Raw genomic sequence first — 16,179 nt, 5'->3', positions numbered from 1 at the left:
TGGCACCTCTTGTGATGCTGGGCAGAGGCAGTAAGCTGCAGCTCCTAGTTGGCCGTACTTAAACCACCAGTACGATACAGTGGACTGTATTGCTCAACTATGATATTAGGTAGGTCAGGAGCATTACATACATTTTTGACTTAAGATATCCTCAACTTACAAAGGGTTCATCAGGATGTAACACCTTTGAAAGTCAAAAGTTTTCTGTACTTCTTGAGGGTGGAGCTTGTGGCTCTGGATATTATCTGTGAAATTTGTCAGAGCTGAGCTATTAAGTCCACTAAGCTGACTTGGATAAGCCCAGATGTGCAGAGATGAAAGGGAAAGGGTCACTTACAGAAATGCTCCAAGGACTGAGGCCAGGCTAACACTGATTTCCCAAACTCCTCCTGGGTAACGCCAGGGCCAGGCTACATGGGTGAGCTCCACCATGCCATTCCCCTCCCACAGCTTGGCTGGGAAGACTTGGTTCTTCACTTTCAGTCCTGCAAAATTCTCCAAGATAAGGACCCTCCCAGCTTCCAGAGCTCCTGCTCTATCCAGAAGGCAGGAGGTGACATTTCTGAGCTGTAATGTGGGGGTGATGCCCTCTCTAAGGTTCCTTTAGGCTCTCTGGAGCACACAAAAGCAGCCAAGTCAGCCTTTCACAGTCACAGTCACAGGCTGAGAGGTGCAGCCCTGGATTGACTCTGATGTGCAACTAATGTGCACCAGAAGCAGTTCTTGGGAATTTTTGAGACCTAAAATCAATGGTGACAACAAAGCATTTACACTTCTGAGAGTTAGCTGTGTCATCTCCACTTTTTCCCCTTGATTCCTTCTCCATGGAATTATGGCCAAATTCCAGTGCTTAGTTCTCAAAATTAGAAAACTAGTCTAAAAGCAGAGTTAGTACCACCCCACAGAGAAAGCTTAATCTTCCTGTTCAATCCAGGATCAAATTACAGCTCATGAGCTGACACGAATCACTAGGAGATGGACAACAGCCTTGGTGTTACAGACTGTAAGCATGTTCCCTCCCCCAGTTCATATGTTGACATCCTAACATCTAAGTAAGGCCTTTAGGAGAGTATTAGGTCACAAGGGCTGGCCTCATTTTGAGATTAGCGCCCTTATTAGAGGGGATGTAAGAAAGCCTACTTCCACCTGCTCTACCATATGAGAAATGGAACAAAAAGATGGCCACCTGCAAACCAGGAAGCAGGTCCTTTTCAGACACCTGATCAACCAGCACCCTGATCATAAACTTCCCATTCTCCAGAACTGTGAGCAAAAAAATTCCTGTTGTCTACAAACCACCCAGTCTATAGAAGCGTGAACTAAGACACCCGGTAAGATTTATTTATAGTCAGGATACTTTCACACTTGACATTGAAAGTCTAGCGAAAAGCACAATTTTGACCATGAAATGGTCCAACACTCCCCTCCTGGTCCCAACAAATGATAGGTCCAGATCCACTGTGTTATGGAACTCTGAAGTGATTCCAAACACTCACATAGTTGGTTATGTGAGTAACATGTTTTGCTGGGATAGGAATGATGGTGTAAACTCCCTCTCTCCTCAAGAACATCACATCTTATCAGACCACATATGTGAGCTACTAATCTCAACTACTAGACTTCAAAATATAGATGGTCCTGACTTACAGTGGCTTGACTTAAAATTCATTTACTTATTTATTTACTTATTTTTTCAGTGTAGGGATCTAATCCAGGGTTTTGGGCATGCTAGGCAAGTACTCTACCACTGAACTACATCTCCAGTCCTTAGTTTTTTTGAAACAGGATTTCATTATAAAGCCCAGGCTAACCTCAAACTCAATATTCTCCTGTCTTATCCTCCCAAGACCTGGGATTATAGGAATGTACCCCCACATCCGATGTCCTTAAGATTTAAAAATTTTATGATGGTGTAAAAAGAATACACATTTAATAGAAACCATATTTCAAAATTTGAATTTTGCTCTTTCCCAGGCTAGAGATATGCAGTCAATACTCTCTTGTAATGCTGACAAGGGCAGCAGTAAGCCATGGCTCCCTCAGCCAGGTGATCCCAGGAGAAACCACTGATATTCAACCATGCTCTGTATTGCTAAGCTAGCATGTACAGGTTAGGTGTACTACATGTATTTTTAACTTATAAGGAGTTTATTAGGACATAAGCCCACCATAATTGAGGAACATCTGTGTATTATTCCCAAGAGTTTAAACAGATAACTTGAGACCTTGGGCTATAATAGTGTTACAGTGGGTCAGCCACCTCACCAGAACTTATGTTGTCACAGTGCTGCACTGAAGTCCATTTCTCTGGAGATCAAAATCTTAAGCTGAGAGAGGACCACACCTTGTCAGCCCTTGGAGTGAATTTCAGAAACCTCTCCTGCTACCACCAGCACTGCCCTCCAGCATCCAGGAGCCTTAGCTGTAGTCAAGGATCTCCACTGTGCTGCGCCAGCCATACCTCTGCAGAGCAGCCCATACATGGGTACACCTCAAACTTTAATTAGACTTTGCTTCCCAGAGGCCTGCTTCCATCCCATTTGAGCAACTAGATGTTAGTAAATTTGCAACTCACTCACTATGTGATTAATGTATTCCCTGGGAAATCTATTTTCATTATTCTCCCCCTCTATAAGAACTATGAACCCAAAGAAAAGAAAAGGAACCCCAAACATCTCCTGGTATAGCAATAAACCATGTGATTGGTGTAATCATACTTCGATCATCTCCTTATTTTAGCCATTCACTCCAAACTTCAGCAGTGTTTCTGACCCCTCAGCCTTCCACAGTGTCCCTCCCCTGCAGCCTTCTCCCCATAGTCCATTTTCCTCTCTCTAACACAGCCATGCCATATCAGGCTTAAGGTGGCCAAGGACTGCCCTGGTTCATACTTCCTGTCCCAGCATGAACACTAATACCAAAATGAATCCTATGAGAACCATGGCTTGAGACAGGTGTACTACAAGTTTGCTCTAAATTTTCTACGGTCAACTGAAAAAAGGGTCATGTAATAAGTGGTACAGAAGGATTAATTTTCTAGGAGAAATGCAACTCTGCCTAACTCTAAGAGCAAGGAGAAGAGCCTCCAGGTGGGTCAAAGAGAACACTGTGCAGTGGCATGAAGGACACCCTCATACTACCGCTCAGCAGGCAGCAGGATGGGGCCATGTCCGTGTGGATTCTAGGCTACCCACACATCCATGCTGCACAGGTTCCTCTGAGACAGCACAGATGGGACAGGAGGGTGATGTGAGAGGCAGACAGCATACCAAGGCACCTCTCCAGCCTCCCCCACCTTTCCCTTTGGATTCCACTCTCTCCTTCCCTCTCCATCCAGGTCCTTAACCTCCTCAAAGCATCTTTAGACACTCAGAGCCGTTGGAAGATGCTCTTATATGCATTAAGGCTAACATAAACACCAGCTCCAATAAATGGAGAGTCTGGGGATGATTTGATTTTCTTCCTAAATCACATTTCTGAAAAATAATTTTACTTAGCCTTCATGATTTGTATTAGGTAAGTCTGAGGTTAGTTAGAAAAACGTGATAGAATTTTAAACTATTGGTAAAAATCAACTATTTCAAAAAATAAAAGAAAACATTTGGGGAAAAAAGTTTGGGTAGACCTGAAAACAACATCAAAGGACCAGCCAACTAAAGCCTTTGAAGGGCTCAGGCCAATGACAGGCCTGTTTGGCAAGCTTTTGCCTCAGTGAACCTTTAAGCCAGATCAACCCGGCAGTTGCTGGGCTTAATCTGGTGCATGGACATGTTTGACCAGCAGTTTGCTTAATTGTCAAGATTTTAAAATCAGAAGCTTTTATATTAATAGAGGAGCTTCTTATATTAATAAGAAGTCAGATTTCTGACTCTCTCAAAAAGGAAAAAAATGCACATGTGGTAACACCAGGCCAATATTCATGTTTAAAAAAACAACAACAAAAACCCTCAGAAACATTAGTCAAGAACCAGGCATAGATGGGTTTTCAATCGATTACTTCCTTCCATCCTTTCACAATCCATTTTGTAAATCTTCAAAAATTTAATTATTTCCTGGAGGCACTTATGTAAAATTACACTGTTACAGGCTATAACCTGAATTCTGAGTCACAGATGGTCTCTTCTTCTACCTGTTACAATATGTTACATTCACTCGAAAATCACATTTTCTTTTGAGAGCTAATCAGATATTCTCTCATTAAAAAAAAAAAAAAAAAACAAACAACCACTCGCTCTATGTAACCTTTAATGTGACATGCATGTGGTTTGGGGGCTGGGGCTCTTCTGGCCTGGTGGGTGCAGGTGGCTGGGGGGCACCTGTACTCACAGAGTCTCATGCTGTCCAGGTGCTCCATGTCTTCCTTGAATTTCTCCAAGTTCTGGCTGCACAGGTGGATCAGACGATTCCCCTTTCTTAGCTGTTTCAGTCTCCTCTGGACCAAAAGGGCTCAAGGATACTACTCTTCCTTTCATGCAAAAGTGTATTGCTTGGTCACTGAATGATGCCATTAAGCTTGGACAGCAGCCAAAAGGATGTGAGGTCTGAGTACAGGTGGCCTGCAGGATAAGGTCACATTCTCTATGCTTTCGCAAACTCTGCCTTTGCAGGAAAGATCAGGCAGAAGATGGAGTGCCTCTCCTCTGCTGTGGTGATTCCTTCTAAATAACATGATTTATCTTTATGTCTTTACCTTGCTTAGACACTCTCTTCTAGGCTCTCTGAAAGGTGAATATCAATGAATTGCAAATACATTATTACAAACATGAAAATCCTGTCACTCTCAGTCCAAACAAAGTGCTAGGATTATTTTGCATTCTTTATAGTTTCATGTTCATGACCCTTGGGCCAACTGAGATAGGATAGTTCTGGCAGCAAGGGAAAGGGTTTCCATGCAGATACTTGGCTTCATTGTATTAAGAGAGGTAGTAAATATTTTTACAGGGCCAGGGGAAATCAAGTAGAGGCAGAGCCAAATAGGTCCCATCACTCATCTACGGTGTCATCCACAGTGACTGACATTAACGAGCATCTCTGTGACTTCACACTTCTGAAAGTCTATCAGCATGGGCCAGCCTCATGAGTGCTTAGGCAAGCAGGGACACAGTAAATGTCCAGGCAATTACATACTAAGCAATTCTGGTTCTGAAATAAGCTTCCTCTTTTGCAATCATCAACATAAAAGTCCCAAGGATGGGGACAGTTAGAAAGGCTAAGTTTCTAGATGAAAACATTCCTATGGGTAGTTACTGGATGCGGGGATCAATTCTGCCTCCATCAAACAGAGATCACAGGAGTTCTCTATAATCAGCAGCAAATAACTCATTTAAAGAAGTCACGGAAAGCAGGAGTAGAAGACAAGGTGTTTGATTCAAGCCCTAGCTCAGATTAAAAGTTTAATATTTCTACAACAACCAATTCTGCTGTTAACTGGAGACGGAGTTGCATATCCATAGATATGGGGAATGCATATCCATGTCACTTAGTCACCTGCAGAAAGGCAGTCATGCAACTGAGATGTGTACCCAAATGGCCATGAAGTTTTACTGAAATTCCCTTCACATGTAGCTGGTCACATTGAACTTAGTCCTTCCCATATACCATTTGTCACAGAAGGTCCTTCTTATACATGTGCCACTGTGATTCAATCCTGTTATTTTGCTGTTTCCCCAGGAAGATGCTTACAGATAAGTCCTTTTTTTAAAAGTTCACTTATTCACATGTACATACATTGTTTGGGTCATTTCTCCCCCCTGCCCCTCCCCCCACCCTCTCCCTCCCAACCCCTTCGCTTACAGGCAGAACCTTTCTGCCCTTACCTCTAATTTTGTTGAAGAGACAGATAGGTCCATCCTTTTTCTTGCTGCATGAATTGCAAATGAGGCCCTTTCAATGAGGTATTTATTTTGTCAAAGAAACAGGTTGCAGTAATGCAAAAACAAAAACAAAAGTCCTTTTAGGTCCATCATCTGCTATGCCTTAAGTTGTAGTATCTGTCCAGGCCCACCTTCCATGGGGCATTCTGGGAAGGGTCCCACAAGTTAAGCTACCATGTTTTGGAAGACAGTCCAGTTTCTCTCTACTGCACAGCCAGGCCCTCACCAACTATCCACCAAGTTTTATATTTGGGCATAGACCTCGGTCCACTCTAAGTGCACTTCTTAGAGGCTAGATCCACAAAGCAAATCCAACCACCCTCCTGTGAGACCTTTCAGAGGAAAGACAGGTAACGAACTTCTTAGCATTTTGAAGGCTGAAATAAAACTGAGGGTGGGGTAGGCTGCTCAGCAGTTTGCGGTTATTACCGCAGAATATCTTGGTGGCATATCCACGTGCTATCTCCAAACAGCAGTAGTGACTTGGTGTTGGCATCTGTGTTAGCGCATTTTTCATAGCTAAAGTGAAATACCTGAGACTGAGTGATGTTAAAGAGAAAAGAAGTTTATTTAGCTCACAGGTCCGGAGATGCGAGAGCATGGTGTCCGTAGTGGCTGGGCTCTGGTGAGAGCCTCACAGCAGATGGCATTACAACAGCAGGAATATGTATTGGAGGAAGAAATCACACCTTAAAATGGGAAGCCAGAGAGAGGGTGAGGCAGCAGGCCTGCTCTTTTTATAGTAACCCTCTCATGAGAACTAGCCGTCTTCATTCCTTCAGAGGACACTGCCCTCAGTGACCTAAGGACATTCCATGGGCCCCACCACCTGTCACATCTCCACACTAGGATTCAAGCCTCCAAACCGCAAGTCACATCTTTGGCATTGTGTACATTTTGTCTGCCGCATCTCCCCTACAATGTAACCTTGAAAGCAGGAACCATGTTTTCTACTTCATAATTCCTTAAAGCACCTAAGCCCATGGCTCACACGCGCACAGCGCGCTAAATAGAACCTGAGAATAACAAGGTTTCCCATGGATTGTCTTTAAAAAGAAAAATTTCACATAAAAGCAATTTCTATAAGCAGACCATGGAGAGTCACTTCACAGCTGGCCCCCGCCCTGCTGAGGAAGCATCCTCTGGTTAAACATCTGCTCCCTCATTTACTCAACAAACCTCTCCTGCATGCCTGGCACTCATCTTCGCAGCAGGGAGAAGACAGCAGCCTGTCCCACTCATTCACTCCTCACTCGTTCTTCCTGGAGGCATCTGTGATGTATGATGTGGTGAGTCTGTTTCACTGATTCAGCAGAACCACAGCTCAGAATGTGCAAGCAAAGGACCCGAAAGAGCTGTTTTCAGACACCAGAAGCCTCTCACACATCCAACCAGGCTTTGGCTCTCAGCTGAAGCACCCCCCCATCTTTGGATGGTATCAAGGTGTCCCAGCTTACAGGGGGACACAGCCCTTGGACGAGAAACCACATAACATGTTACTTGTTACCACAAGTAACACTGTCACTTGGCTCTTCCATATACAGCTACTTCCTTTTAAAATGCATCTTCATGAGGGTATTAAAAGATAACCTTATAGCACACTTTCTATCTCTTGCAAGGTCAATTTATCCCCCAACTTCCCCCTCACACCAACCAAGTGATTCCCATAGGTGACATAGGCTAGGCAAAAACGGTCCAGTTTTCTGAAGAAATCATTATTGAAAAAGATGGCAAGCTTTTCTCTCCTTTACTGAGATTTAACTCTAATAAAAACTGACAGGCTCAATCTTGGTGAATTTAAAACAAAACAAAACACACAAGAACAAGGACAAAAAAATTCATCTTCGGGTATCAGAGGACAGAGAGAATGGAATGAATTAGTTTCATCTTCAAGTCCTGATTTATACATCCTAAGGTGGGGGAAGGGGGTTCTCCTCTGAAGAGGGCCTCACACCTAGTGAACAATGAATTTATATCAGCTGTAAAGCCTTACAGATGTGACGGTCACATAAACATCCTGATAATAGACAGCCTGGAAAGAGATGGAGAGTGCTGGCAAGCTAGCGCTATAGCCGCCTCTGTCTATTTTCTTCCCTCATACCAACTGATGTCAGACCAAGGAATTTGCAGATAAAATGACAGTTTCATAATTCCCTGGCTTTAAGCCTAGCGATGGTAGGTAGGCTTAAAAAAAAGAAAAAGAAAAGATTAAAAATGACATGTACAGATGAAAAGGTATTATGCCTGGGATTTGCTTCAAAATAATCAGGGGAAGAGAAAAAGTGAGTGGAAGAGAGATGAAACAAGATTGCTACCAGCTGGTCATTGCGAAAGCTCCATGGGTATTCTAATACTGAAGCACTCAAGCTGGATATGGCAGTGCACACCTGTAATCCCAGTCAGTCCTCAGGAGGCTGAGGCAGGAGGATTGCGAGGGTGAGGCCAGCCTTGGCTATATATGAAACCATGTCTCAAAAAAATGTATTTATGATTCTACTTTTGTATATGTTAGAAGTTTTCCATAATAAAAAGTAAAAAAAATTATCTTAGGAAACTAGCAATGTTTAACAAAGGAAGACTGAATTAGGTATAAGGATGGTCACAAAAGTGCTGAATGAAAATAGATGCCCAAGAACATATAATGCAGGAGTTTGTTGGGTGTGGTCTCAGTATTTGGGAGGCGAGTTCAAAGCTAGCCTGGTCTACAGAAGCAAAAAAAAAAAAGAAAAAGAGTTTATTTATATGTATACACATCAATAAATATGTAGAAAGTTTCTTAAAGGTTACCAATTCTCATATGCTATTTGAATGTCTAATGAAAATGTATTACTTTAAAAATTTGTTGTTGTTTTGTTTTTTGAGACAGGGTCTGGCTGTGTAGCCTTGAGCTCAACAACTTCCTACCTTAGCCTCCTAAGTGCTGGAATTATAGGTATACATCACCACACCCAACCTAATAACCACTTTTATATACTATATATTTTAATCTGGGGGCCAATAGGGGAACAGGACATAGTTGGGTTCAAAAATGAGACAAACATCTCCATGGGCCAGAAATGGAACAGAAACTACAGTGATGATCAGGGCCTGGCCATGGCCTGGGGTCTGGAAGCAAACAGAATGGCCCACACTCAGTGCAGGGTAACAAGACCCAAATACCCTAGCACAGGAAGCAGAAAGAGGTTCATGGTGTGGGACCAGGGGCAGAGTGCCTGCTGCTGGCATGGTCCTTCCCTGCCCCTCCCCTCCTCCTCTTCTGTGACTACACTGCACACCTCCCCCTCTTTCAATCTCTAGGTTTCCAATATTCTCTTGAAATATTAAACTCTCCTTCTGTTATTAGAAACTAGTTATTTTCTCCCCATTGCACTGTCAGTTTCTTTGCAAATTCTTACATTGCTTACAGTATATATAGTAAGAACATAAACGCTGCCATGTACAGACAGCAATTCACGAAGGTGATTTCCTCAGGGAAGTGTTGGGGGGGACAGTACCCACAGCTCCACACCCTCGCTAGCTGCAAGTAAGCCTGGAAATATAGCAACCAGCTTTCTAGTCTCCCAAAATAGGGGGCAGGCTCCTATGGCAGGGATGTCCTCAAAGATAGGGAAGGGGCTCAGAAGCTGAGAAGCCCAAATATTAGCACTAACTATGTTACCAGTAGCCATGACTTTACATATAAGGAAACTGAAGCTCAAAGTTTAAATGACTTCTCTAGGGTCACAGAACTAATCAGTGGCTGAGCTAGGACTCTGGATAACATTGCTGTCACCGCTACTGAGTGCTGCTCTATGCCATGGATGATGAATATGTAATCTCATTTAATCCCTCACCAATTCTGCTGTACACAGTGTTATAATCTCCATTTTGCAGTGAGGCTGAGAGACTTGCCCAAGATCACACAGCAACAGAGTGGCAGTAGGTGAGTGTCAGTTCACATCCTCCCTTTCTCCCCAGCATTCCCAAGAACCCTACTCCAATCTTAGGAATGGGATAGGTAGGTGCAGAGAACCTGGACAGACATTTTCATTTAATGAATCTGGACAGAAGCTAGGCTGGCATAGCACTAGCAATAAAAAAGGCCCTGTGACCCAAGAAGGTGAAAGAATGGACAGTATTAAAATACTGAACACAAAAGCAAATTCCTGCCTAGTGGTGAGTTAGCAGCAGCTGACAGGATCCTCCTGCTGCTCCAGCCTCGTGGTGGGTCTGGGCTCACTCCAGCACACAGCCTGAGGATGGAGAACACAACTGCAACCCCACCAACAAAGCCACCATTCAGAGGCTCCTCAGGCATCCAGCCCCAGGGCCCAGTGACCATAACCCATGGCTGTAACCTGGCTCCTCCTCTTTCTGTCCCTTAGTCTCTAGGGTCAATAGCCAAGCCATTGAAAGGCTTCCTGCTCCCATAGCCTCCCTGGTTGGCTCCTGGCTGGGATAGGGTGGTATACCTCAGCAGGGTGGCCTCAGGACACTTTGAGGGCAGCCTTCTACCCCTGGCCAGGTTTCCTGCCCAAGCTCCACTTTCCCTTTGTTCCTGCTTCCTCAACGTTCCTGTAGGAAAGCCAGATCACTTGCTTCTGCTGAAAGGGGTAGTTTTAAAACCTGGATAGGGGCAGGGCTGCCAGATTTAGGAAAAACAAACAGGATAATCTGTTAAATTTAACTTCCAGATAATAAATAACTGCTTACTAAGTATGTCCAGTGCAGTACCTGGAACACACTTATTACACAAGATAATATCTGTTGTTTATCTCAAGTTCCACGTCACTGGTGTCCTATACCTTTAACTGGCCTGTGTGGTGGGGTTAAGGTGGAGCAGGAGTCCAGAAGGACAAACATAGAAGGATTAAGGGAGAGAAGAAGCACTCTTTATTGGGGTGTCTCACACCAGAAACTTCCAGGTACATTGCTTCACCTGAGTTTGTTAGTTATTGTGTGCATTCCATATATACAGAATCAAGTGACTTGTATTATGTCCCAAGGCTAATTTGCTTCTGTGTCCAACCTGGCACCATTTCCTATACTTCAAGCTGCCTTACCTGCTGGTGACCTTAAGCTGCATATAAAGAGCATTCACCAGCTTTCTTGACTTTTCTATTATATTCATAAGGAAGCACGTTCACAAGGCACATTTATAAAACACATGGTATTAACGTCTTTTCTTTTGGTCACTTAACCCAATCAACATCATCACACAGGACCTGTCTAGGGGTCTAGTTGGAAGAGCCAGAAAAAGGGTCAAAGTGAATAAAGGCAGTGTTCTACCCAAGATGACCAGATACCCCAATTTTCAAATGAGGAAGGCCACAGAAGGCTTGGCTCCACAGGATAGTCACAGAGACCCAAGAGACATTCTCTACCACTATTCTAACATCTCATGATCCCCGTGTCATTGTCCAGAAAAATAGCTAGTTTGATGAACGTTTGGGGAAACAGAAATTGTAAAAAAAAAAAAAAAAAGTCATCTGTCAAATGGACAGTGGAAAACACTTCTGCCCCACCCTCCTCCAAGCTGGGAACATTTGTGGCACACAATAGAGGGGAAACCACCATGAAATGACTCAACATGTGCCCTTTGAAGTATAGTAACTATGAGACAAGTGATGATAAAAACGACACAGCTGAGAGATCCAATCCTATTCCTGCTTAGTGAATTTCCAGACCAAGATACACTGGCTTGACCAGTCAGGTTGTGCTTTATGCTGCCTGGCTTTGTTCTTAATCTTCTTTTTCTCTTAGATGTTAGCAGATGCTACTTATGATAAATAACTAGTCAATGTCACACTGGGTCATTTGGCAGATCCTTGATTGTGGGAATACTTGGGGTGGCGAGTGGCTGCTTCTGCAGGCAATAATTAGGGCAAATGGTTGATCTGCAGGTCCCCCATAAACTGTGACAGTCACGTTCAAGGAGGCCAAGACTGCCTGTTCAGGAGAAAAGCCCAGCTCCACCTGTCTATGCGTGGACACCGTGGACACTGTTCACTCTCTCCCTTCCCATCTCTTTCTTCCTTCATCCTCGCCCCATAGCCCTGCCAGGTGAAGACTCCTAAGTAGCAGAGGACTAACACTGTCTTTCCAGGTCACTGGGGTCTCTAGTTTTCCTGTGGAAGAAGCAAAAACCATGCTCTGTTCCTTGTCTGCCACTAGCCAACACCAGCAGATTCCCCAGAGCCAGCAGGGTGGGCATTCACAGCCTTCATTATTAGAAGTCTTTAGCAACATTTCTACTGGGGGGAGGGGGGATGGAGGGAACACGAAAAGGAGCTTAAATGTCTGTGGGCTCTGAGTGCTCAGGTCCTGCAAATGACATTCTTAGATTCAACCAGTGGTGGTGGCGGTGGTAGAGGAGTGGGGGGGGTCTCATGATTCTCACTGGACATAATGGAAAGTGAAAAATCAAAGGGTGAGAAAACATTTTCATTTTGAATCTATAATCATTCAGATGTTTCTTTTGGGAAGGCCAAGAAATTAAACTGACTTAAGTTGCTCTGTTATAAAATTCTTGATTTACAGAACATATAAATTCTGGTCAAGATTATCTAAATTAAATGAGGTGAAACACCCAGATTTCCACGGGCATTACACAGGAAAATTCCACATCAGGGCTTGAAGGCATCACTGCTCTAACTAACTGCATTTGTTAATCAGCCCAGTGTAAATGTCCCAGGGTCTGGTAGCACAAGGGAGCTCACCACAGATAAGCAGCTTCCAGATGGAGGGAAGACAAGCAGGGTTGGCAGGGCTATGACCACCAAAGCCACAGTTGGAGAGGGAGGTCTTGAAGCTTATCTACACCCCTTCATAGAGGGCCACCAAGGCTCTCGGTGTCATGGCAGAGCTGGGACTAGCATCTAGGATTTTGTGTTTAATGCTCCTTTTGTCACCTCCCTTGTTGAAACAAGGATCACAGCATACGACAGCTTTGTTGGAAGGTGAAGGAAGGAAGTGGGAGTCTGCTATGGTCATGATCCCCCATGCCAGAGACTCTGGGGCACCCTGAGTAGATTATGTAAGAGAGAACAGCCCACAAGACCCCAAGAGTTATCAGCTCATTCAATGCCTTGCAGGAATTTCCTGTTATGTGATCTTGGACTAGCAAAGAGCCACCATCAAATAGAGGCTGTCTCTTGTTCCCCAGCCCTCTGAGGAGAAACTCACACAGCTCTCCAGTGACTGGGCCTCACTCCAGGATTTCCTCAGGGAGCCAGCCTTGGGGATTTCATGGAGCACACAAGCAAGCCCTAGGGTCAGTGGAATCCCAGCTCTTTCTGAGCAAACTTGGTCAGTGCTGGAGCTGGGGGAGCTGTCACTCTAGCTGCTGGAGGATGGGTCAGCAACATGGAATTCTCAGTTTTTTTTTTGTTTGTTTTGTTTTGTTTTTAACAAAAACCTGCTTCTGCTATTCCTTTCTCTTCTTTTAAACTGTAAAACACATATTATATACAAAGGAATGTGTACACCATCCCTCTCATGCCCACCCCCGATGCTGGCTTTGAGGAACATCTTAGCTTTTCCTATCATTTTCATACTTGCATATGCATTCTCAAAGATTCCCTGTTAGTTTATCCTGTCATTGCGTACCACTAACACTTCCTCATTTTTATTGGATGAATACATTTTACTTATCCATTCTACTGTCTAGAACATTCAGGTTGTTTCAGTTTGTGGCTACTACGAAGGATGCTAGAGAATGTTCTTGATCATGTCTCCTGGCTCCCAGGTGCTAGTTTCTCTGTGACACACACTGAGAAGGAAATGCTGCTTCGTGCTGAAAGTGTGTCTTCACCTTGGGCAGCATCTGTGTCCACAGGAGGCGCTACCTTTCCCTCCACACTGCTGCTCTGACCAACCCCTCCACTTATGTCTCATAGCGCCATGTGAATGGGGGGCAAGAAAGTCCAGTGGTCGCTAGAATACAGGGTAAATCCTGATGCCTCCTTTGTCAGACAAAGTCTAAGATTTAAAAATTGTGAGCTCACTCAGAGCCTACAATCACAAAACTAGGCTTTCCAGAAGTAAAAATGTCATAAACTCCCCCAAACTAAGGGAGGCAGTGTCTCAGGAGCAGACCCACCTGCGGTGCTACCAACTGAGTAGTCAGTCCACCTACGCTCCCAAGGATTGAGCACAGAAAGGTTCCACACAGATACAACCAAGCAGCTGTGGTGGCAGAAGAGAGGACAGTAGTAGGGTGGGATCTCAGAGGCTACCCCTGACAGACACCACCTACCTGTACACGGGTTGCATCTCTCTAGCTATGCCAATGATAGCACTTGGCAAGAAGTTGTCAAACTCCTCAAACAACTCCCGGATGTTGGTCTTATATTTTAGGTCAAGGTCCAGCTGAATGATCCGCATGATCTCTGGAGGAAAATGAAAAAGACAGTAAGGTCAGGTGTGGTGGTACATGCCTGGCATCCCAGCTACTGAGGGGGCTTAGGCAGGAAGGATCATGAGTTCTCATTTAGTCTGGGCTAGAAAGACACCATTGCAAAATAAAAGAAAAAGAAGAGAAGACGATAAGACACAGGCACACATCCTGGGAGGTTCAGCCATTGACAGAAGTAAAGAGCACAGAGAAAGGCACCAGCTTGTTACTGTGGTTGCGGAATAATGCAGTTACCACTGGAAACAAAGGCCCATCCATGACCAGCAGCCCTCTCTGCACTAGAAATCTTCACAACCATCCATGTTTTCTTCCAACTGAAGACATCTGTTCTATTTAAAACCAGGTGGCAACAGGCTCCCTGTCCAGGCCTTCTGTCCAGGTGTACCATTTCACTACCCAAAGTATCTTTGATGAAACACTCTGCAGACACCCTACATAAGACTCAAAGCATCCCGGTATTTTGTCTTTGGGGCACAGTGGTAAATGCCTCACAGAAGAAAGAGATAAAAGACATTACCATCTTAGGCCCTTATTAGTACATTCTGCAAAGTCAGGTATGTGTCTTGTCAAGACACAGATTGAGAGAAAAACAGCAGAAAGACTTCACCTGCTGCCATGTTTTCAATCCATCATCTACAAGACAAAAAGAGCCCTAGTGATTCAGTCTCCCAATAACTGCATATATGAGGTATTGGTTTCCATTGTCTCCAATCAGTCTGAGGTAAGAAGAGGAGAGTGGCGGTTTAGCAAGGCACAAAGGGGTTTCGATGTGCTGAGTTCACTGCTTCATCCTTTGCCCAGCTGAGCCTGACCAGCTCCTGAGGTGTAGTGCCAGGAAGGGGCCAGACATCACACAGGCTAGGGCCCTACCCTCAGGGAGAGCAGGCAGATCATTATAGTGACAGGGAAAGGTCTGAAATATGAACTGGAAGAGAGCCATGAAGGTTCCAGAGAGGGGACGCGTGGGGTTAAATGATTAAGAAAAGTAATTGGTACAGAGGAGAAGGCCTGGCCTGGGAATTGAAGCACATGAGTTTCCAGTTCTAGTTTTGCTGCAGATTAATCCTGTGATCCTGGGAAAGTTATTTTGCCTCTCCGAATCTCAGTTGCTTTATTAAAATATGGAGGATATTACGTGCCTCAAGAGGCTGTGAAGCTGAGACATGGGGGAAATGCCTTTCAGGCGCTGGGAATCCAGAGTCTGGAGAGCAGGAAACTCACTAAGACTTGAAGCAGTCAAGGAAAACTTCCTGAAAGAGGAGGAGTTGTTTTGGGCCCCTAGTGTGGGCAGGACTGGAGAGGGCAGGATTGGAAATACTCTAGAACATAGTCTTTTCTTGCCTGCCCAGCTACAGAATCTTACAGCTCTCTGAGAACAGGCTGCCCACAGAAGCCCTCTGAAGACAGGGACCACATCTTTGGCCATCTGGCCTCCATCCATCCAGGGTTTGGCATCCGGCAGCCACTTGGGGATGTTTGTGGAATCCAATAGCCATTCTCTAAATTAATTTATGAAGAAATCACAGCCTACAATTCAAGAAAAACTGATTCATTTGTTCCTTGTTCTATTTTCCTTTGTGATTCGGAAACAAAACCTTAGTTGACATTCTACATAACTCTTCTAGAAAAGCAAAAAGAAAAAAGTTACAGCAGATGAGACTCCAGCTGCTTAGGCCAGAGGAAAGCACAGGGGTGCCAGGCTGTTCCGGCCCTCGTGGTAAGAGGTTTTGGGAAAGTGGGTGGGTCTTCCCAGGCACATGAGGGCTCCATTGCCTGCCAGCTGGCTTCCCACTGCCACTCTCACACAGGAGGAGTAAAACGACTGCTTTCCTTCCTGCACCTAAAAGTAATAACAAAAGCAGCAGCCCAGAAGTCAGGATCAGTTGATAACCTGGGAGACTGGATGTCTGG

At 44.5% G+C, this 16,179-nt stretch overlaps 1 protein-coding gene across 3 annotated transcripts in view; it reads right to left on the bottom strand.

The window, feature by feature from the left end:
• Positions 1–16,179, bottom strand: part of Xxylt1 (xyloside xylosyltransferase 1) — a 160,061-nt gene that overhangs the window by 52,064 nt on the left and 91,818 nt on the right. For all 3 annotated transcript variants that reach the window (XM_074073485.1, XM_074073486.1, XM_020173622.2), the window contains one exon: positions 14,110–14,242. In XM_074073485.1, the coding sequence (XP_073929586.1) occupies positions 14,110–14,242 (133 nt within the window). The remainder of the gene's footprint in view (positions 1–14,109; positions 14,243–16,179) is intronic.

Source organism: Castor canadensis, chromosome 5 (assembly GCF_047511655.1).
Source record: "Castor canadensis chromosome 5, mCasCan1.hap1v2, whole genome shotgun sequence".
Lineage (NCBI taxonomy): Eukaryota > Metazoa > Chordata > Mammalia > Rodentia > Castoridae > Castor > Castor canadensis.
This window is presented reverse-complemented; position numbering and strand designations above follow the sequence as displayed.